The 23,335-nt window shown below is 45.2% G+C and overlaps 1 protein-coding gene across 1 annotated transcript in view; it reads left to right on the top strand.

Moving 5' to 3' along the window:
- Positions 1–23,335, top strand: part of LOC103083836 (sodium/glucose cotransporter 1-like) — a 108,056-nt gene that overhangs the window by 20,486 nt on the left and 64,235 nt on the right. Inside the window, 4 exon segments of the mRNA XM_082930902.1 lie at positions 3,442–3,540; positions 19,187–19,276; positions 19,335–19,540; positions 19,653–19,704. Coding sequence (XP_082787028.1) covers positions 3,442–3,540; positions 19,187–19,276; positions 19,335–19,540; positions 19,653–19,704 — 447 coding nt within the window.

The following is a 23,335-nucleotide window of genomic DNA, read 5'->3' as shown; positions in this document are numbered from 1 at the left end:
TTTTGCGGTACGAGGGCCTCTCACTGCTGTGGCCTCTCCCGTCGCGGAGCACAGGCTCCAGACGCGCAGGCTCAGCGGCCATGGCTCACGGGCCCAGCCGCTCCACGGCATGTGGGATCTTCCCGGACCGGGGCACGAACCCGCGTCCCCTGCATGAGCAGGCAGACTCTCAACCACTGCGCCACCAGGGAAGCCCAGGTCCAGGGCTTTGTGCAGAAAAGAGGCCATGGCCCGTGGAGGACTAACCACACTGATCTAATCCAAGACCCTCATTAAGGAAAAAGAGACTCTAAGCCACCACAAGAGCACTCGGTGGGTCAGAGGAAAGCCAAGTACACAGGCATTCAGTCCAGCGTGATACCCTCCTTACCCAGCGGCGGGGGCCTGCCTTGGAACACAGGGCCTGAGATAGGGTTACTGCCACCTGGTAGCAGCGTGTACCAGGCAGAAGCCCCCAGGATGGGGGGATGGCAGGAGGACCGCAGGGGTCACCATTTGGATTGCGCAGTAGGATTGTGAGGAATTTCAACTTTCTTTTTAAATTTGTCTCTCAAGTTTGTTATAAGGGGACTTTAACAATAAATTAAAGTTGAGGGAGAAAGAGGTAGTGGCTGGTGGCAAAACATCTCATCCACTGCCCCAGGGGACTTACAGTTCATGATCTTGTGCTGATGAAAATCAACCCAGCGAGAGGCCCAAACAGAGGGAAATAGAGTTTATCAAACACAAGTGTGACCTGCAGCGGATAATCCAGGGAGGGAACTGCTGAGCCTGGGACAGATCTGTGTCCTGTCTCAGGGCCATCCTGGCAGAGAGGTGCAGGTGCCTCTGCGGCCCCAAAACTCCAGGCCCAGCTGGAGGCAACAGGATGTAGATGAGCTGCAAGGACACAGGTGTCAGCTCAGCATCAGGCAGGATCACCTTGTTTGTTTTCTGAGTTCCTCTTAAAATAGAGTTTACTGGTCTTGGTCTTTGGTTTTAAAATAATAACTGCTCGCTGTAAACAACGTGAAGACTACAGAAAAACAAACAGGAGAAAAAAATGCACCCCATGCATTTCACCCAAAGGGCCGCCACTAATATTTTGATGGATTTCCTTCTATTTTAATCCTATTTTAATTGTAAACTGTAAAAACCACAACATAAATAAATAAAATGTATCTGTAAAGTTTAAAAAGTAAAAGCAATAGTGGTGATAGTTGCACAACATTGTGAATGTGCATTTCAAAATGGTGGATTCTCTGTGATGTGAATTTCCCATTAATTAACTTCACAGGCTCAGAATGTGGCCACAACCTCAGGAACCCTGATTTCATCATCTCTTTACTTTTCCTTATAGTTTTAGGTCCTCTGTGTTTGCCCTTAAACCAACCACTTTCAACTTCGCCTGTTTTTGAACTTCACATAGATTAAGTTAGAGTGTGTGTCAGGGAACTCTGTTCAGTATTCTGTGACAAACCTGAATGGGAAATGAATTTGAAAAAGAATAGACACCTGTATATGTATAATTGAATCACTTTTCTGTACACCTGAAACTATCACAACATTGTTAATCAACTATACTCCAAAATAAAATAAAATTTTCTTTAAAAGTTAGACTGTGTGCGTCTTCTTTCTCTCAACACTGCGTCTGATACCACCCACACTGCCCAGCACTGCTTTCACTGTGGACATGGAAGGGCCCCCACCCAGCTGTGTGACCGGCTGGCCCCGGAGTAGGACCACCAACACTGAGGTGGGAGGGAGGGGTTCTCCAGGGCCTGTCATTGTCCAATGCATTGTTTTTACTTGTCTTGTTTTCAAAAATGGAGACAGCTTAATTTTTTCCCGATTATAAAAAGATATACAAAGATTCTTTACAAGTAAAATGGGGAAAAAGGTATAGAGATGGGAAGTTTCCAGCACAGCCTGAAGATCACGTTGGTTGTACCTGGTGTGTGTCCTTCCAGACTGGACCTCACATTCCACCCAGACAACAGATCACTGATAGATGATAGATACATGATGGATAGACAGATGATAGATATATAGATACATAGATGAAAGATGATAGATAGATACATAGATGACAGAGAGGAGAGGAGATGGATGGGTAGATATTTTCCTTCCGTCACTGAACAGCACACCCACGCATGTGTGGTAACCTGGGCGTGCATCAAGCTTGTGAACCTGTGGCTCTCATGACACTCAGTGGGTCCCTCCGGGCACTACTGTCCCTCACACGATGCAGCCAACGCCCCGGCCTCCATCCCTGGGCAGGGATCCCACCACTGACTTCGGGTTGACCCTCCCCACAGGGATCAAAGGTCATGCCCGTCTAAGGCTTTGAGAGTTCATTCCAGAACGACTTCCAGAAAGGCAGCACACATTGCCCCCCACCCCTCAAAGCCCGGGAGGACCCCTGGATACTAGGGAAGGGATGGCACAGGCGTGGACAGAGAGGGGCCTGAGGACACTGCCCCCGCACTTGTCCCACCCAACCCCTGCTCTGCTCTGAGGCGGGGGGCAGACAGGGGCCCCAAGGCCTCTTCCCAGCTCTTCAGAGCACCCACCACAAGCTGGCCTGAACCAGCCAGAAGCCCCCTTCTCAGGGAGTCTTCGGACCCCTCCCCTCCAACCACGGTTGCCCTGCGTGTCTCCCTGGCAGCACGGAGCCCCCGGTGAGAAGAGAAGGCACAGGGCTGTGAGCTCAGACCCCCCGCTGCTCTTGGGTTTGTTGGGGGGGAGTGTGTGAATGCTGGGAGTTGGGGGCTGTGGGCTGGGGTCTGTAGAGGCTGCACAGGTGGAGCTGTGGGAAGGCCCTGTCGGTGGTCTCCACAGTCAGAGCCAAAGGAAGGGGCCTGGCCCCTCTGCCCCAGATAACGTCTGGTCCCTCAGCTTCTGAGGCCAGAGACCCCCAGTTTGCCCTTGATGGGGGAGCGTTGGAGGGGAGGTCCCCAGCCCCAGCGTCTTCAACAGCAGGGCCTGATTCCCCATCTCCCTGGCCCTGACCTCAAGAGTCTGGGGTGTCGGGCCAATTGGGGGTCCTGGCTGCCCAGCCCAGCTGCCCCAGGAGCCAGAGGGGGGCAAGGGTTACTGGGGAACCTGGAAGGGGTCTTAGAGATTGGGGCCCACCCACTCAGCTTTCACAGGAGAAACCGGGCCCACAGGGGTCAAAGGATTTGCCCGGGTCACACTGTGAGCCCAGCTGCTGGACTCAAGGCCCAGCACTCTCCCCCGCCATACCCATGATGTTCACACGCCCTTGGCCCTGAGGGGCCCCCTCTGCTCAGCCAGGCTCCAGCCCTGCGACCTGCACCCCAACACTCAGCATTGGCCATTGTGAGCTGAGGAGCCCTCAGGTTCTGCAGTCAAGGCCACAGGGCCAGCACTCTCCCGGCCAGGCCTCCCAACCAGGCTCCTCTCTGATCAATGGGCCCCGGCCTGGCTTGGCTCCTGCAGGCCTAGTGCCTGTCTTCTTCCTCTGGGCCTTTGGGGTCCCACCCGCACCCCCAGTCACCATCCAGGCTCAGAGGCAGCCCCTGTGTGACATCCCCGTAGGTGAGTCTCGGTCCCACCCTGAGCAGACAGCACATGAGGGGGCCGCAGGCATGGTATCCAGTGCTTATTTATCATGAATGGGTGGGTACGCAGTGTCAGAGAAGAGAGGCCTTCCAGGCCTCAGGGAGCAGACTGAGTCCCCAGACCAGGGTCCCTTCTGACGGGCCAGGCCCCAGCCCGGCTCTCCCCCAGCCCGGGGGCCTCAGTCCACGGCTGGGGCCTGGAGCTGGGCCTGTGGGGAGCTGACCTGGGGGCAGGACGGCCGAGTTTGGGATCCCAGCCAGGCCGTCACCACGCATCGCATGGATGGTGTCACCCACACAGGGATGTCACCATTGTCACCTGACTGTGCTCATGGGCCACATGGAGGTGTCCGGGCTGCATTCCTGGTCACATACTCGTGCCCCCATACCGTGCCACCCCAACATAGGCATACACACACATGCACACCCCCACACACAGGTGTGCACACATACGCACACACGCACACACACATGCACACACGCTCACACAGGTGCGCACACAGAGGCTCCGGCTGACAGTACCCTCTATTGGCCACTGTTGTCATTTCTCTGAAAGGTCGCAATCACACCTGCAAAGACCCAGGATGGTTCATTAGAAATCCCGGATGCACACATCTGGGAAGATCGTTCTCTCCTTTCACAGGGTGGGGGATGTTACCTGGGCAAGGTCACACAGCAGGTAAGCGGTGGAGCCCTGGCCCCCAACCCAGATTCCAGCTCATTCCAGCTCCCAAGGCCCTGCCAGAGCCCAGAGGCTGGACTCTCTGGGGCAGCAGAGCTGGGGGTCTTGTACTCCCACCCCCCTCACGTGCACAGGTGCACGGACCCCCAGGAGGGGAGAGGCACCATGGGGAGAGGAATCTCCAGACCAGAGAGTCCCCAAGACGGGCCTCCTCGGTGCTGATGGGATGGGGTGTCGCAAGGGGAGGGGGCTGGACTTCACAGAAACCCCAAAATGCCAAGAACACTGACACAGACGTGCCACATGCACCACACAGAAACAAGAAACGCTAACCTGCGGTCCACTAGCTTTGATCTTCTCCCAAGAGAAGGAAACTGGTCATGCCGGGTCCCCTTGTCCCCCAGGCCCGTTGTCCCTCATTCCCCAGAAGAAACAAGCACCATCCACTCCACTTGTAGCCCCTGATCAGCTCCAAAGCCCAGCGCTGCCTTGGGCCCTGCAGACGCAGCAGGGGCCTGAGAGAACAAGTCCTGGAGCAAAGTCCCAGTGGGTGAGGCAGGCCAGACAAACACATTGTATTTACTATAATATGAGGTGTGACAAGCTCTTTAGGAAAGGAAGGGGTTGGGGTGACAGCGGTTGGTTTAGGGGTATGGTCAGGAGAGGCCATCCCTGAATGAAGGAGGGGACCCCCAGGAGGTGCCTGGGGAGGAGTGGTCCTGGCAGAAGGGAGAGCAAGTGCGAAGGCCCTGAGGTCAGATATGTCTGTTGCAGGAACAACAAGGAGGTCAGTGTGGCCTGATCCAAGGAAGGGGACAGGGGAGGGGGCAGGGCCCTCGGGTGCTTGCAGAGCAGGCTGAGCACCTTAAAATTTGTCCACGTTTTCAAAGGTACCTGGACAATATCATGCCGCCATACCTGCTCCTTCTAACTTCCTGCACATACATCTCTGGGACTGGGATCCAACCAGTCAAGCAGGGGGAGCCAGATGGCTCAGCGTGTGGACACGGCAGATGCCGGCCAGTCTGCACGGATGGACATTGGGCAGTTCGATCCTCCCCTCACAGACACGGCCCAGGGAGCCCTGTGCATCCCTGGTGCGCGGTCAGCACTCCTGGAGGGCACACGCCCACCTGGAGCTGTGGGAACACAGCGTCTGCGACCTGTGGCAGCCGGACTCACAGCCCCGGGGACAGCCAAGCCTGGTCCTGCATCTGTGCCCCTGCTTGGATTGTGGCCCCTGGACGTTGTCCCCAGCGGTGCACCTCCCCCATGGGGTTAAGTGAGAACCTGGGCGAGGTCCTCGGGAGTCACTCGCAGGTCCCTGAGCCCCTCCATCTGGGGCCCCTTCCTCTGGGTGGCCGCTGTGGGTCCCCCTGTGCTACCAACGAGGGGACAGCGACCCCTGGGGGCCGAGGAGGGGGCGGCAGGAGGGCCCAGGTTAGAGGAGGCGGGGCGGGGCGACACCTGCAGGGCACAGGGATCCCCTCCCTGTCCCTACTCTCTGGGCTGAAGCTGGGACGGGTGTGCCCATGAGGAGACCCCCACCCAGGTCACCTCTTCAGACAGAGAGGGAGAATTCTGGGTGGGCGACGCAGGGAACCAAGTCCTTCTGGCCATGACCTTGAAACTGCCCAGGTGGCCAGGACGAAGGAGAGCGCTCCTCTCTGTCAAGAGGATCTGAGCGTCTCTTAATTAGAATCGGCTCTTTGGCTTCTGCTGCCTAAAAAAGGTACAGGAATTCTGCACCTTGAACCAGTTCTGGGGGAATTTAGCAATCAATTTGGGGGAAACTGGCATCTTTACCGCATTGAATCTTTCAATCCATGAATATCCTCTCTCTCTCTCTCTCTCTCTCTCTCTCTCTCTCTCTCTCTCTCTCTCTCTCCCCCATTAACAGGTTTTAATAATTCTCAGTGAAGTTGTATGTAGAATTTTCCCCATAAACAAATGACTTGGGCATGTCTTTAGATTCATCCCTAGTAAACTTATATAAAGTTTTTTGAGATTTTATTGAAGTGTAGTTGATTTAGAACATTGTGTTAATTTCTTCTGTACAGCAAAGTGACTCAGTACATACATATACTTTTTCTTATTCTTTTCCATTATGGTTTGTCACAGGATATTGAATATAGTTCTCTGTGCTGTACAGTAGGACCTTGCTGTTTATCCATCCTATATATACTAGTTTGCCTCTGCTAATCCCAAACTCCCATTTCCTCCCTCCCCTACTCACCCTCCCCCTTGGCAACCACAAGGCTGTTCTCTATAAACTGATATTTTTAATGCAATTGTAAAATGTATCCTTCTTAAATGTTATTCTCTATTCATTTGCTGTTATATAGAGATACAGTAAGTTTCTATATTTGAAATTGGACCTGCTAAATTTGCTACAATTTTTTATAGATTCTGTTAATTTATCTACATTCTGTGGGAATTGCTACATACTTAAACTTATCACCTGTGAAGAATGACAGTTTTGATGCTATCTTCCCAATTCTTATACATTTCATTTCTTTCCCAGTCATTTCAAAAGCCAGTTCGGGAGGGGGGAGAGTTCCACAGACCCATATCCCAGCCAAAGGGTGAAAATTATTTTTTAAATTTCTGTATTTATAATAACATTTAAATGTATTTATTTATATGTTTATAATTATGTATTTATAATATACAATATATCTATGTTTAGATATATATTTATAATTATATTTATTATATGTTTGTTATAATTATGTATTTATGATAATATATAAATATATGTTTATAATTGTGTGTTTATAATATATGCACATATTTGTTTTATATATTAATTTTAAATTATGTATTTTAATAATACATAATTTTAAATTTAAATTTATGTATTTTAAATAATACATAATTTTAAATTTATGTATATATTTTAAGAAATAATATAGTCTTTTTATAAATTATTTATTCATTTATTTAATTTTTGGCTGCATTGAGTCTTCGCTGCTGCACGCGGGTTTTCTCTGGTTGCTGAGAGTGGGGGCTACTCTGTTGCGGTGCGTGGGCTTCTCATTGCGGTGGCTTCTCTTGCTGTGGAGCACAGGCTCTAGGCGCGCGGGCTTCAGTAGTCGTGGCTCTCAGGATCTAGAGCACAGGCTCAGTAGTGTGACACATGGGCTTAGCTGCTCTGCGTCAGCTAAGATGTGGGATCTTCCCGGACCAGGGCTCAAACCCGTGTCCCCTGAATTGACAGGCAGATTCTTAACCACTGCGCCACCAAGGAAGCCCACATAGTCTTTACATATAAATATTTAAAGTCTTTAAATATCATTAAAGTCTCTTTCTATATATTTAAAGTCTCTGGAAACAGACCTAAGGGCATACAAAAAAATGTAATATTTATTCAAGAAAGTCTACTAAAACTTGGCAAGAGCAGTGAGAGTCTGTAACATTTCACCTATGACCTGTTTCCTCCCCCTTCCCAGCCCAGCACGACGGCACCTCCACTCCAAGCAGGTGCAGAAATAACACAGGGCACCCTCCCCACCCAGCTCCAGGTCTAGGTGATATCTTCCTGACATTTTCCCCAGGATAAATGGTTGCCTGTGGGCACGATGCAGGCTGATTGCTCTGCCTCTCAGCTAATAAGCTCCAAACGTGCTTCCTTGTAAAGGAGGATCATACTCACCTGGTCACACATCACAAATAAAAGACCTGCCAGCTACCCCAAAACACCAGGCTGAGACCTTTCAACGCTAGAGAGCGCCAGAGACCGCCCAATCCGATCCAGGCTGCAGGGGCTGCCGCTCAAAACTTGTAAAAACGAAGGTAGATTAGGTTTGAATTTCAGAAAAACAACGAATAATAGTTTCAGTATAAGTATGTACCCCGCAATATTTGAAGCATACTTATACGAAAAAATTATTCACTGTCCGGGCATCCTGTATCTTACCTGGCAACCCTATTCATGACCGATGAAAAAAGGGAGAACGGCGGTGACTTTGCGTCTTTTTTTCTTTGCTCCTTATTGTGTGTATTTGTATTTATCAAACACGTTTTCTTTTCTTCTCAGTACTACTTTATGTAGGAGTTGTTGGAGGTCCGCAGAATATTAAGTGGAACTGTGACTGAGTTTCAAGAAGAATTAACACAGTTGACTGTGGATACAATGACTCCTGGGAGCAGGTGTCCCTCATTTTGGGGAGAGGGTGAGATCCGGACGCCGAGGTTTGGCCAGCGGTTGCAATGCCTGGCTCTGACAGCAGAGGGTGCTGGAGGAACGCGCAAGGCCACAGCGGCCAGAAACTTCCGCCCTGTTTTCCCGCTTTCCTTCCCTTTTACTGAGCACAGGAGCCAGTGATTGGTGTGAGGATGGCCCCGGGTCTGCTCAGCAACCCTGACCGACTGTTTAGCCTAAGTATGTCCCAGATCTCAGCACCTATGCCCCCACCCACGGTAGGATAGGTGGGGAATGAGGGCAGCCCCTGAGATAGTGAAACTGTGGGTCATGATTAGTCAAATCCATTCCACCTGCTGTCACTAATCAAGGCCATTTTAAGACTTGCATGTCCTCCAAGCACGTAGCCCAAAAGATAAAATATCTGCCCTGGTTGTTTTCTAGAAACTCAGAGTCAGCTGCATCTAGTTGGAGCTGAGCTGGCTAAGACTGGATGGGACACCCCTGACCCTCCCACTGGGCGTGCGCGAGGGTCCGCTCCGTGAAAAGTCCGCCCCCAGATCGTGCTGTGAGCGTGCAGAGGCCGGGAGTTAGTTACACCCGCGCAGAACCACAGTCCCTGCTCCTTTTTCCAATCATTTCCCCCCACCACGCCTCAGACCGCACTGCCCTGCTGCTTGATTCTCCATCCTGTAAACACCCAGCTCCTTGCTTTCAGGGAGGCAGATTTGAGAGTGTTCTCTGGTCTCCTCATTGGCTGCCTTAAGGATAGACCCTCTCTTTGCTGCAAACCTCTGGTTGTTTAAGCGTTTTGGCCTGCTGCACTTTGGGAAAACAAAAAACAACAACAAAAAAATCTGGTTCCGTAACAATAGCAAAACCATTACGCTAATCCACCGCAATACCCCACAGATTTTTGACCACCAGAGGTTTGTCTTTGAATCCCTGCAATAGTGTATTCTTCTAGAAAGCTTCTGTTTAGCCCAGGCCTCCATTTTCCAGATCCCTGGAGGGGCAATGGGGGGAAAGTTTATTAATTCAAACAGAAATCCCCAGCTGCCATTCCTGCAGACCAGCTCCTGTTGTGTCCTCAGACCAAGTCTCCCCACCCAGGGGGGGGCTGACCCTGCAGACCTGGGCAGCACCCCCCCCAGTGCCCTCCACAGTGGTGGGACTTCCAAGGCCCACCTCTGGCCACGTCCTGTGGCACGTGGCTTTGCCTCTGGCAGGCTGCACATCGCTGCAAAGTCACACCGTCTTGGGAAAGGTCTGAGTCTCAGCCTGTGTGAGTCCCTTCCCTTCACTGTCCAGCCTCCCTCTGCCTAGAGGCAGCAGGTAGGACATGAGTGAGCCTCTCAGTCCTCTGTTACCCTTTTCATGAGTTATCTACTCTTTTTTCTTTTCTTTTGGCTGAGTTGGGTCTTCGTTGCTGCACGCAGACTTTCTCTAGTTGTGGCGAGCGGGGGCTTCTCATTGCGGTGACTTCTCTTGTTGAGGAACACAGACTCTAGGTAGGTGCACGGTCTTCAGTAGTTGTGGCTTGTGGGCTCTAGAGCTCAGGCTCAGTAGTCGTGGTGCTCGGGCTTAGTTGCTCCGCTGCAACTGAGATCTTCCCGGACCCAGGCTCGAACCCGTGTCCCCTGCATTGACAGGCGGATTCTTAACCACTGTGCCACCAGGGAAGTCCCGAGTTATCTACTCTTATAGTAAACATTTCTGCTTCAAATAACTGGTGTGGTTTGTGTCCTGACTCGACCCTGATTGACACAATACAGCAACAAAAGGTGGCCAAGAAACAGGTCATTTCCAAACAGCTGCTGTCACTGATCTGAAAGTGAAAACCAAGATGAAGACACCTTCCAGAGAGAAGTGGGAGATGGGGATGGGAGGTGGCCTGAGGTTACCAGTGCTCTTTACCCCAAAGGGCTCAGAAAGTTAGAATTCAAAGTAACAGGAGTTTTAGTCTATGAACTAATGTGTGACCAGGCCAAAAAAAAAAATTAAGTAAAAAAGAAGGTAGGTTTGACTCACTAGGGGCATCTCTCCTCAAGTCTTCCTGCAGTGAGTTCTGTAAGCATCTGCTGTGTGTCCACTTCTAGAGTTTCAAAATCCAGTTTGGGAGGGGGACAGTCCCACTTCTGGAACAGCAAGAGGAAGAGCTCCATAGACCCGCCCCCAGCAGAAGTGGTGAAAGTTATTTTGTAACTTATATATTTATTATAATATTTAAATGTATTTATTTATATATTTAGAATTACATATTTATAATATAAAAATATATTTATGTTTATAGTTACATGTTTATAATATATAAATTTATTTATGTTTATAATTATATATTTACATAATGCATAACTATATGTTTATAGTTACATATTTATAATAATATATACATACATTTATTTATGTCTCTTATTTATACATATTTTAAATTTATATGTATAAATTTTAAGAAATAATATATTATTTATATATATTTAAAGTCTCTATAAATTCAGTGTCTCTGGAAATGAGTCTAAGGGCATAGAAAAAAATGAAATATTTATTCAAGAAGTCTATTAAAACTTGGCAAGAGGACTTCCCTGGTGGTGCAGTGGTTGAGAGTCCGCCTGCTGATGCGGGGGACACGGGTTCGTGCCCCAGTCCGGAAGGATCCCACGTGCCGCGGAGCGGCTGGGCCCGTGAGCCATGGCCGCTGAGCCTGCGCGTCCGGAGCCTGTGCTCCGCAACGGGAGAGGCCAGGACAGTGAGAGGCCCGCATACCGCAAAAAAACAAAAAACAAACAAAAAAAAAACTTGGCAAGAGCAGTGAGAGTCTGATAGCATTTCACCCATGACCTGTTTCCTTCCTTCCCCATCCCAGCCCACTATGAAGGCACCTCTACTCCATGTAGATACAGAAAGAACACATGGCACCCTCCCCACCCAGCTCCAGGTCAAGATGGCATCTTCCTGAGAGGAGCAGTCTTCAGCATTTTTCATCCCCCCCTCCCACACCCCAGCTACCTGTTGCAGTGGCTAAATTCCAGGTGAGTATGGTTTGTGACACAGAGGCTCTGCCTTGGAGGCAGCACACTGAAAACACTGGGACACCTATGAGCCTCGCCCAGCTCATTTGTAAAGTGGGGATTCCATGCTGGAAGAAGTAAGCCAAGAATATCAAAGGTGCCCTGATGACTGCCAGATCCTAAAACAGGGTTGTCATTCAGAGAGAAGACACCCAGAGCTGTGGCTCAGAGATTTTTTCCAGGGAGAGAGGTGGGACAAAATAAAGTGCTCTAAGCCCTTCCATAAATGAGCTAACTTTATTTGCAACAGGCTGTGAGAAAATTCAAAACTATTGAGCTTGTGGTGAAAAACAATTAAAAGGAGACTGGTAGTGTCTTTAGATATAAGCTGTATCACAGGCCACTAATTTCCCAGAGAGAATCAGGAAGAGGGACAACTAAGAAGGGATTAGAACAAATCTCAAACACTGACCTCAAAAACAGTCCCTGCAAAAGAGCCCAGATTTAATTGGACCAGCCTGTGGAGCAACTGATGCCCCAGGACATTGTTGAGATGATAGCGTAATCAGCTGCAATTAATGAAGCTTATCAGATGGCTATGGTCAGGAAGAGAGGTTCTGGCAAGGGCAATCAGGCCACAAAAAGAAATAAAAGGCATCCAGAGGGCTTCCCAGGTGGCGCAGTGGTTGAGAGTCCGCCTGCCGATGCAGGGGACACGGGTTCGTGCCCCGGTCCGGGAAGATCCCACGTGCTGCGGAGCGGCTGGGCCCGTGAGCCATGGCTGCTGAGCCTGCGCGTCCGGAGCCTGTGCTCCACAACGGGAGAGGCCACAACAGTGAGAGGCCTGCATACAGCAAAAAAAAAAAAAAAAAAAAAGGCATCCAGATTGAAAGGGAAGATGATGTGACCTTATACATAGAAAATTCTAAGGAATAAACAAAAACACGACTAGAGCTAATGAACACGTTCAGCAAGGTTGCAGGATCCAAGATCAATATACAAAAATCATTTGTGAGGACACAAATGGGTACAAAGTTTCAGTTATTCAGGATGAATGAGTTCTGGTGATCTAATATATAGAATGATGGCTGTAGTTAGTAATACTGCATTGTATACTTGAAATTTGCTAAGAGAACAGATCTTAAATGTTCTTATTACAAAAATGTATAAGTATGTGAGGAGATGGATAGATTAATTGGCTTGATTGTGGTAATCATTTCACAATGTATATGTATATCAAAACACCATATTGTGTACCTTAAATATATATAATTTTAATTTGTCACTTATATCTCAATAAAGCTGGGGAGAAAATTCAATTGTATTTCTATACACTAGCAATGAACTATCCAAAAATGAGACTAAAAAAAAATACCATTTACAATAACATCAAAAGGAGTAGAATACTTAGAAATAAATTTAACAAATGTAGTGTAAGACTTGTATTCTGAAAATGGCTAACACTGTGGAAAGAAATTAAAGAAGATCTAAATAAATGGAGATATATCTTCTGTTCATGGATTGGAAGACTTAATACTGATAAAATGAGAATACTCCCCAAAGTGGTCTACAGATTCAACCCAATCCTTATAGGAATCCCAGCTGGCTTCTCTGCAAAATTAGCAAGCTGATCCTAAAAATAATATGGAACCTCAAAGGACCCAGAGTAGCCAAAACAATCTTGGGAAATAAAAACCAAAGTTGAAGCACTCAAAGTTCCCTGTTTTAAAACTTACTACAAAGCAACCATAATCAAGACAATGGGGTTTTGACAGAGGGATAGATGTACAAATCAATGGAACACAGTAGAGTCCAGAAATAAACCTGTATTTCTATGGTCAGTTGATTTTTTATAAGGGAGCCAAGCCCATACAATGGGGAAAAATAGTCTTTTCAACAAATGGTGGTGGGAAAACTGTATATCCACATGCAAAAGAATTAAGTCAGACCCCCTACCTCACACCATATAGAAAATTAATTCAAAATATGTCAAGAGTCTAGATGTAAGAGCTAAAACTATAACTCTTAAAAAAAAAAAAAAATATGGGAGTTCCCTGGTGGCCTAGTTGTTAGGATTCAGGGCTTTCACTGCTGTGGCCTGGGGTTCACTCCCTGGTTGGGGAACTAAGATTGCACAAGCCATGCGGCTCAGACCAAAAAAAAACCCCAAAAAATATAAGTAAATCTTTGTAACCTTAGATTCAGCAATGGTTTCTTAGATAGGACACCAAAAGCACAAACAACAAAAGAAAAAAAATAAATGAATGGGACTTCATCAAAATTTAAAACTTGTGTGCTTCAAAGGCACCATCAGGAGAATTAAAAGACAACTCACCAAATGGGAAAAATATTTCCAAATCATATGTCCGACAAGGGATTTGTGTCTGGAACATTACCATTAGCTAGAAATGGTAATGATACGGGTAAATATAAAGACTTTTAAAATTATTTAAATCTCTTTAAAGTATGATAAGTTGTTTAAAAAAGAAATAATACATTTATAAATTAAAATGTAAAATTTATAACAATATATGACAACAATATTGCAAAGGCTAGGAGGGGAGAGATGGAAGTATATTACTGTAAAGGTCTTATATTGTATGTGATGTGGAATAATATCACTTGAAGGTATGCTGGGTTACGTTGAAGATGTATACTATAAGCCCTAAAGCAACCACCGAAATAACACAAAACATAGTTAATAAGCCAGTGAAGGAGATGAAATGAAATCACATACATACACGCACACAGGCGCGCACACACACACACACACACACACACACGTCAATTAATACAAAAAAGGACCAAAAAAAGAAAATATAAAACAAAGAGCATGATGATATATTGAAACACCACCACACTAATATTCACATTAAATGTAAGTAGTCTAAACGTGCTAATTAAAAGTCAAGATTATGTGATTAAATAAAAGCAGGACCCAACTATATACTAGCTACAAGAAATCTATATACTTTAAATAAAACTGTACAAATAGGTTAAAAATAAAATGATAGAAAACGGTATACCATGCTAACACTAAACAAAAGAAAGCTGAAGTAGTTATATGAACATAAAAATTGGGGCTTCCCTGGTGGCACAATAGTTAAGAATCTCCTGCCAATGCAGGGGACACGGGTTTGAGCCCTTGTCCAGGACGATCCCACATGCTGTGGAGCAACTAAGCCCACGCGCAACAACTACCGAGCCTGCACTCTAGAGCCTGTGAGCCACAACTACTGAGCCTGCGTGCTACAACTACTGAAGCCAGCGCTCCTAGAGCCTGTGCTCCACAACAAGAGAAGCCACCACAGTGAGAAGCCTGCACACCCCAATGAAGAGTAGCCCCAGCTCCCTGAAACCAGAGAAAAGCCCACACGCAGCAACGAAGACCCAACGCAGCCAAAAATAAAATAAATAAATTTATTAAATAAATAAAATAAAAATTGACTTCAGAGCAAAGAATATTGCCAGGTACAAAAGGGGTCATTTCATAACAACAAAGGAATCAATTCATCTAAAGGACATAATGTTTATGCATCATGGTATGGTAGACCTATTTGTTGGGTGTGTAAAAAATAAAGATAATAAAGTGAACAATATTAAGACAAATTTTTAACAACTACATAGTGAATTTGATATTAAAAAATGTTCGCTCTCAGTGGTTAAGAAAAAATTATAAAATTAGTTCCCTGGAATCAGAAATAAATGTCCAAAACAAATTGTAATGATTTTTAACAGAATTTGAGTTTGTAACTTTGGCCAGCTTTAAAACAGCTTGGATTCTTACACTAAAAAGAAAAACAACTTAGATGGAAAGATGACAAAAGGAATTTTTCAGTTGTGGAAATTTGTTAGAAAATTATGAGGAAAATGCTATAAATGCTATATTTTACAAAAGTGAAAGATTTTTAAATTAAGCCTCAAAACAATTACCCATAGAATACAAGGTCTTTCCACCCATACCAAAGATTAATGGATTTGAAATTTGACAATTCACAAGTACCTCTCTTTAGCTTTATTTGAGTCATGTGAGACCCTACCCAGTTAATATTTTGAATACTTTTTGTATCAAAGGACATCCAAACCTATGAAGAAATGTTGCCAATTAGTGACCTAAAAGATTGAACTTGTGGCATAGATCTTTTAAACCTTTGACATTTATCAAAGAAGAATTTCAGCTAAATATGGAAAAAAATAGTTTTTTTATTGATATCATGACAGACACTGTTCTACCTATGTTCAGGTTAAAACTCCAGATTTAATGGAGTTTCCCTTGCTTTATTCAATTTTGTGATACATATAAAATTTTGTGCTTAGTTTTTATAGCAGACTTTATGTAAAGCATCATGGATGGGTACAATTGTTTAAATCACTCAGTGTATATGTGCAAATAATACAAATCATCACCATGTTATGGAACTGTTGAAAGAAATAGGTGATGAATTTAACGACGTGCTTTTGCCAATGCTCACTGGCCAAGTATGGGAACTTTTACAAAGAATTACTGTAATGTCAGCTGCAATTAAAGATTTTCTTTAAACAAAAGGAATGTTTCTTGAATATTCAATAATCAAAGACCCAAAAATGTCAGTCTGTACTTATATTTCTCACTAATACATACCGTATAAGAATGAGCAAAATTTGAATGGTCAAAAGAAAGGAAAAGCTTATTTGTAACCTAGCTATCCAAGTATAAGAATTTATGTTGAAATCAAAACTTCATAATACAAGTCAATAATAATAATTTTACAACTCTCCTAACATGAGTCAGTGTGTCAAAGATTTTAATTTTAACTGGCCATGTTATGTAATTGGTGGCAAAAAAATCCAAGAAAAATTTGAAGACTGCTTTGTGATATGGATCAGTTTAGAAATGCTTTCGAATTATGCCATGCCTCTGAATTCGATGTTAATAATATTGAGTCAACAACAAGAGTTAGTGAATTACTTAACTTGGAAAGACATAATTTCGAAACTGATAGTCTTTTGCTTCAAAGTCAGATCAATTCTTCTAAAAAGATGAGCTAGTTTTATCATTGACTTAAGGGAAAATTAAATTTTGGTACTCTATTCAGCTATTGGAAAACTTTCAAGTATATTTAGAACAACTTAGTAGGTGAATCTATTTTTTTCAGCTGTGAATTTTATTAAATCTAAAGACAAGTCAAGTATTTCTAATGAAAAGTTAGCATGTAAATTGAGATGTGCTGCAAAATATACACCAGATTTCAAAGACTTAATGTGGAAAAAAAGAATATAAAATATCCCAACAGTTTTTACATTGATTGTATATTATAATGTTAATATTTTGGCTTATTGGACATATTGGCTTAACTATTAATAAAATAAATTTATTATTTAAATTAATTCCACCTGTTTACTTTTTTAATGTGGCTACTGGAAAATTAATTTTTACAGCAAATGAAACAATCAACAAGATGAAAAAGCAACCTACAGAATGGGAGAAAATATTTGCAAACCATATATCTGATAAGGGGTTAATATCCAAAATGTATAAGGAACTCATACAACTCAATAGCAAAAAAACCCAACCCAATTAAATATTAGGCAAAGGTCCTAAAAAGACATTTTTCCAAAGAAGACATACAGATGGTCAACAGGGATGTGAAAAGATGCTCAACATCACTAATCACCAAGAAAATGTAAATCAAAATCACAATGAGATACCACCACACACCTGTTAGGATGGCTATTAACAAAAAAGTCAAAAGATAACAAGTGTCAGCAAATATGTGGAGAAAGGGGAATACCAGTACACTGTTGATTGGAATGTAAATTGTTGCAGCCACTATGGAAAACAGCATGGAGTTTCCTCAAAACATTAAAAATGGAACTAACCTATGATCCAGTAGTCCCACTTCTGGGGATATATCCAAAGAAAATAAAATCACTATCTCAACATGATATCTATACCCTCTTGTTTATTACAGCATTATGTACAGTAGCCAAGCTATGGAAACAGCCTAAGTGTCCATGGACAGATGAATGGATGCAAAAATGTGAAATTCTGCCATTTACAAAAACACGGATGAACTTGGAGGACATTATGCTTAGTGAAATAAACCAGACACAGAAAGACAAATACTGCGTGATCTCACTTACATGTGAAATCTTAAAAAAACAAAATGAACAAACGAATACCCTCCTAGTAACAGAGAGTACAAGGGTGGTTATCAGGAGCAAAGGTGTGGAGGAAAAGGGGAGATACTGATCAAAGGGTACAAATTTCAGTTATAAGTTCCAGAGACTTAATGTGCAGCATGGTGACTATAGTCAATAATAACGTATTGTATACTTGAAATTTGCTAAGAGGGATCTCAAGCGTTCTCACTACACACACAAAAAAATGGCAACTGAGGTGACTGATATTCAATTAGCTTGATTATAGTAATTATTTCACAACGTATACCTGTATCAAACATTACACTGTACACCTTAAGTAGAAAACTTTTGTCAATCATATCTCAATGAAGGTAGAAAAAAAATAACATCAGTGATTCACATTATATTTCTTTTGAACAGCACTGAACTAAAGTAGGACACAGAATTCTGCTCAGGAGGCTGAGAACATAGACTTCTGACCAGCTGCAAGCCTCCTGCCTTGTGGTCAGACTGACTGCTTATTAGGAGAATCAAATGGGTTAATACATACAAAGTACATATACATGCAAAGGGTATATCGCATCTTAATATAAATCAGGAATCAAGTCCATTCACCAAACTTCAAACTGATGTTTACTGTTTTTGTGACAATGTAAAGAACCGATAGTGGGTAAATTAGACACCATTAGCATATTATTATTTAATGTGTTTATCACTGGATTTCTTGCCTTCTTTAACCTGGTTAATTTTTTTTTTAAGGTTTTTTTGCCTGGCTGTGTCAGGTCTTAGTTGTGGCACGTGGGCTCTTCATTGCAGTACGTGGGCTTCTCTCTAGTTGTGGTGCGCAGGCTCCAGAGTGTGTGGGCTCTGTAGTTTGCCGCACGCAGGCCCTCTAGTTGAGGCACACAGGCTCAGTAGTTGAGGCGCGCAGGCTTAGTTGCCCTGCGGCATGTGGGATCTTAGTTCCCTGACCAGGGATCAAACCTGCGTCCCCTGCATTGGAAGGCGGATTCTTAACCACTGGACCACCAGAGAAATCCCTGGTTAATATATTTAGATTAGTTTTTGTTTATCTGAAGGCTCTGTTTATAGAATTTTATGACACTGTTGTAAAGTTCAACAATATCAATAAACAAACAAGTTTGGAAAGTAAAAAAAAAAAAAAGAAGTAGGTCTGGCACCTAGCAAGAGCTATATAACTGTTATCTATTATTATTGTTACTAGTGTTATTGACCAAGATTTCTAACAACTCAGCAGAGAAGCACACCAAGGAGAGTAAGGCTTGGCCCAGACTGAAAATTCGCACATCACCTATGAAAGATCAAAGTGCAGAAAACTGAGGAGCCTCTGGAACCAGTTGGTCCAACCAGGGCCATGATTAGGGTGAGGCAAGCGAGGCACTTTCCTTGGCGCAAAATTTAAGGGGAGAGGGCACCAAGGAAACTCAGGACTCGGGATACATAATATTAGAATGCAATAGTTTAATAAATCCAAATCAACGCCCCAAACCCACAATGCACAAAATTTCGAAACGACAAATGAAGACTGGAGGGGTATTGCTGGTTTCTCCCGCCTCAGGTTTCACGTGGTTCGTTCGTAAAGACACGGGTACTGATGCTGCCCCGGTAGCCTCGACCCAGACCCCGCGACCAGCTCTCCGTCCAGGGCAAAGCGATTCCGACCGCCAAAAGGACGGCGTTGTGCCGGGACTGGCGGTGATGAGGCAGCCTTTGTGCAGCGACCCCGCGAAGGCGGGTACTGGACCGCGCGAGGCCTGCCCGGAGTTCCCAGGCTGCCCCGGGGCTGTTCCCAGGGTTCCCCGCGGCCGCGCCCCTGGAGCCCCAAGGAGACCGTTGCAGCTTCCCGGAAGCCCGCGGCGCTCGCCTGCCCGGGCGCGCTCCCATGGACTTCCTGTGGTATGGCTTCGCCTGGAGTGCTCCGGTCTTCACCGCCAGTAGTGCCCTGGACGTCCCGGTGATAGTTTTGTACTTCCTGTTGGTCCTGGGCATCGCGCTGTGGGTACGTGGGGCCCAGGGGGGGGGGGCAGGCCTGGACACCAGGTGGGTTCGATCCTCACCTGCCTGTCACCTGGTCCCCACCTCACATCCCTCTCGACCCCGCCCCTGCACAGCCCTCAGCCGGGACCTCTCCACCCTCCCTGTGCCACCTGCTCCCTACCGAGAGTAAGGGCACGTCCAAGCCCATCTTCCCTCCCCACCCCACAAATAAACAGGTCAGGCTGCCAGGTGCCCGCAGCCTGGAACCAAGCCGTGTGTAATATGGGGTCGTTGTTCTGATCGATCGTCGTGATGGTGGTAGCAATAGTGACAATTACCCATCCTTAGGCGCTAAAGTGCCTGGTCTGTGCTGAGTGCTTTAAGTGTGTCACATCCTCACAACCAGGCTGTGGATTACAGATGAGGAAACAGGTTCAAAGAGGTTAAGTAACCACAAGGGAGTGATGGAGTGCAGATTCGAACCTAGAGCTGCCTGATCTGACGCATGAGCGTAACCACTGCCCAGCAAACAAGACCTCAAAGGTCACATGTAATTTAGGGCCCTAAGTGTTCACTTTGAATTTGAATTGGGCGCTTATATATTCTACTCTAGTATAAGGTTCTCTTAGTAGGGTGGTGACCGGGTCTCCTTTACTACCATCTGCCCGCAAGCACTTAACCTGTAGGCACTCACAAAGGTGTCTCGTAACTATACTCCCCAGGGCCAGGCAGTGAAAAGTCCGAGGGCAAGTAGGAAGGCTTTGGCCTGTGTCATGGTATCGCCCCTCAGCTAAGCTGTTAACCATCAGAAGCCTCTCCTCGGCCTGCTTCATAAGCAGGAGTATCTGGTGACAGTGCCACCATTCGCTAGCTAGTGGGAGAGTTCATTGCGGGCTGCCCCCACCCAGCTGAAGCTTTCATGCCCATGTGACCTTTACTTCAGGGCGCTTCACCAGGTCACAAGCAGGATCGTACTGTGCAGAATCTGGTCCTTCAAAGCAAGATCCCTGGACAGTCTTTTGAGTGCTTACCATGCTGTGAGTGAGCAGATAGAGTAATGGAAATATGGTCTCCATCCTCTTAAGAGAATTTCGTATCTCTCCCAACTAACTGAAAAGAAGTCAGAGGTATTGATATTTAACCAGATCATTCAAACAAACGATTATTTTCAAATTGGCCTCAGTTATGAGAAACATCCTTCTAGGTGGCCCAGGCCGGGCTCTGAGTAGTGGGCACTTTGGGATCCTTCCCCCAGCTGCTCTCACTGAATTAGGAAGCCCCCACCCAGGCTTCTTCTGGGTCTAGTTGGGGCCTAGGTGTGGCCAAGGTCTGAGGACCCGTAAGCCATCCGGCCACTTCCAAAGGAAACCTACTTTTCCTTCTGTTCTTCTAGGAGCCATAAAACATGTGCTGTTATCCAGAATGCTTTGATCTTTTTCCTTCTTTGTATTGTTATTTTCCTTCTTTGTATTGTTATTTTTCCGTTGGTCCTTTTTAAAACTCGTATATTGTTTTTAATCCCATGCTCAAGAAGTGAGGAGATGCATAACTGTCTAGAGGCGTTATGGTTCCTCCCTCAGCCATTCCCATCCCTCTGAGGTACCCAGGGCCTGTGTGTCATTCCTCCCTTCTCAGTGCTTACACAGACACATAGGTAAAGGTTTTTTGCATTTTTGTCTTTACAAAATATGTGATCGTATGATACACATTACCCTGCAGTTTGCTTTTTCTCTGTTACTGCATGATATAGAGTCCTTCAGGTCTGTAGATAGAGATCTAGCTCATGTTTTTTTGTTTGAAATAAATTTATTTATTTATTTATTTATTTATTTATTTTTGGCTGCATTGGGTCCTTGTTGCCGCACCCAGGCTTTTCCCTAGTTGTGGCGAGCAGGGGCTACTGTTTGTTGCAGTGCACGGGCTTCTCATTTCAGTGGCTTCTCGTTGCAGAACACAGGCTCTAGGCATGTGGGCTTCAGTAGTTGTGGAACACAGGCTCAGTAGTTGTGGCTTGCGGGCTCTAGAGCTCAGGCTCAGTAGTTGTGGTGCACGGGCTTAGTTGCTTCGCAGCATGTGGAATCTTCCTGGACCAGGTCTCAAAACCATGTCCCCCACATTGGCAGACGGATTCTTAACCACTGCACCACCAGGGAAGTCCTAGCTCATGTTTTTATTAGATACACAATAGTCAAACACGTGTGTGATTCAGCTCTTCCCTACTCATTGACACTTAGATTGCTGCCAGGTTGTTGTTTTTTAATAAGATTTTTAAAAATATATATTTATTTATTTGTTTGTTTATTTTTGGCTGCATTGGGTCTTCGTTGCTGCTGTTGTTTTTAATGTGTGGGTGCTTTTAAGCTGTGTAGCATGGATTCCCAAAATTGGAATTTCTGGGTTAGAAGGGTGTGTTTACTTGAAATTTTAGCAGATAATCACTAAATGGCAATCCCCAAAGCTTGTTGAGATTTACATTTCTCACAAGCAGCATATGAGCACATTCTTTCCCCAGGCCTTCACCAGCCTAGTTTGTTACTACTAATTTAATTTTTGTGGGGGGTCCCAGGCTGATGAGTGAGTAGTGGTATGTTACTGCAGCTTTGATTTGCGCTTTCCAGACTCAGCCTCCTATGAGATTGACCATCTTCTTGTGAGCCTGTTGTCCTTTGATCTTCCTCTTCTGTTGAATAGCCAGTTTATGTGCCCATTTATGAATTGAGTTGTTCGACTTTGCTTTTTTCACCTTGTCTGTCACTTGAGTTGCTAATATGTTTTTCCTAAACTCTCATTTTCTAGAGCAGTTGTTCTTAGCCTCAGCACTACTGACATTTGGGACCAGATAATTCCTTGTTGTGGGAGGTCTGCCCTGTGTATTATAGGATGCTTAGAAGTATCCCCAAGCCCTGCCCCTTCACAACCAAAAATGTCTCCAGATATTGCCACATGTCCCTTGGAGGAGTGGGGCAAAAATCACCCCTGGTCGAGAACCACTGGTCTAGACTCTGTTACTGTTGTCTCTTCTCTCTGTCATCTGATTTTTTTTCACTTTGAAGAAGTCTACTGTCTCTCTTTTCCTTTGCATCTAGATTTCCTGGCTTGCTTAGGAAAGTTTTTACCCACTCCAACATTGTACAAACACTATTCTAAAATTTTTTCTAATATTTTATAGATTTTTTAAAATATTTAGGGAATTCCCTCATAGTCCAGTGGTTAGGACTCTGCGCTTTCACTGCTGAGGGCCCGGGTTCAGTCCCTGGTTGGGGAACTAAGATCCTGCAAGCTAAAAAAAATTTAAATGTCCAGAACATCTGGGATTTCCTTTTGCATATAATGTGATACAGGAGTCTAGCTTTATTTTCTTTTGGTTCTTAAGCAAACCACCCTTTTCTCACTGAAAAGAATTGCCCACGTTTGCACAGATGGGACTCCTGAAATCCTTCATCAGCTTCTGACCGCTGAGCCCCCACAAGGAAATCTTGGTCTTTGTTGCTGGTGCCTTGGCTCCTGCAGGATGTTAAAGGGGAAAAAACCTTACACTTTTGTTTGTTTGTTTATTTGTTTCCTCTGTTATCAGTCTCAGCCCCAAGATCTTTGAGAAAGTGGTGGATGCACCTTCTGCCCCAGCAGCCTGGCTGCTGTGGTTGGTGGATTATTCCAGAAAGAGCAGGGAGGAAGGAGGAGGCAGGGACATGTGCATGACCTCCCTCTTCCCAGGACCTCCTCTCTTCCTGTCTGGTTCTTTCTTTAATAGGAAGACAGAGTGATTTTATTCATCTTAGAACATTTTGTAAATTCCTTTTAAAAGTTCTAATGCACC

This window comes from Lipotes vexillifer, unplaced genomic scaffold (assembly GCF_000442215.2).
Source record: "Lipotes vexillifer unplaced genomic scaffold, Lipotes_vexillifer_v1.1 scaffold1783, whole genome shotgun sequence".
NCBI lineage: Eukaryota > Metazoa > Chordata > Mammalia > Artiodactyla > Lipotidae > Lipotes > Lipotes vexillifer.
Note: the sequence above shows the minus strand (reverse complement) of the source record. Positions and strands in the feature narration are given on the sequence as shown.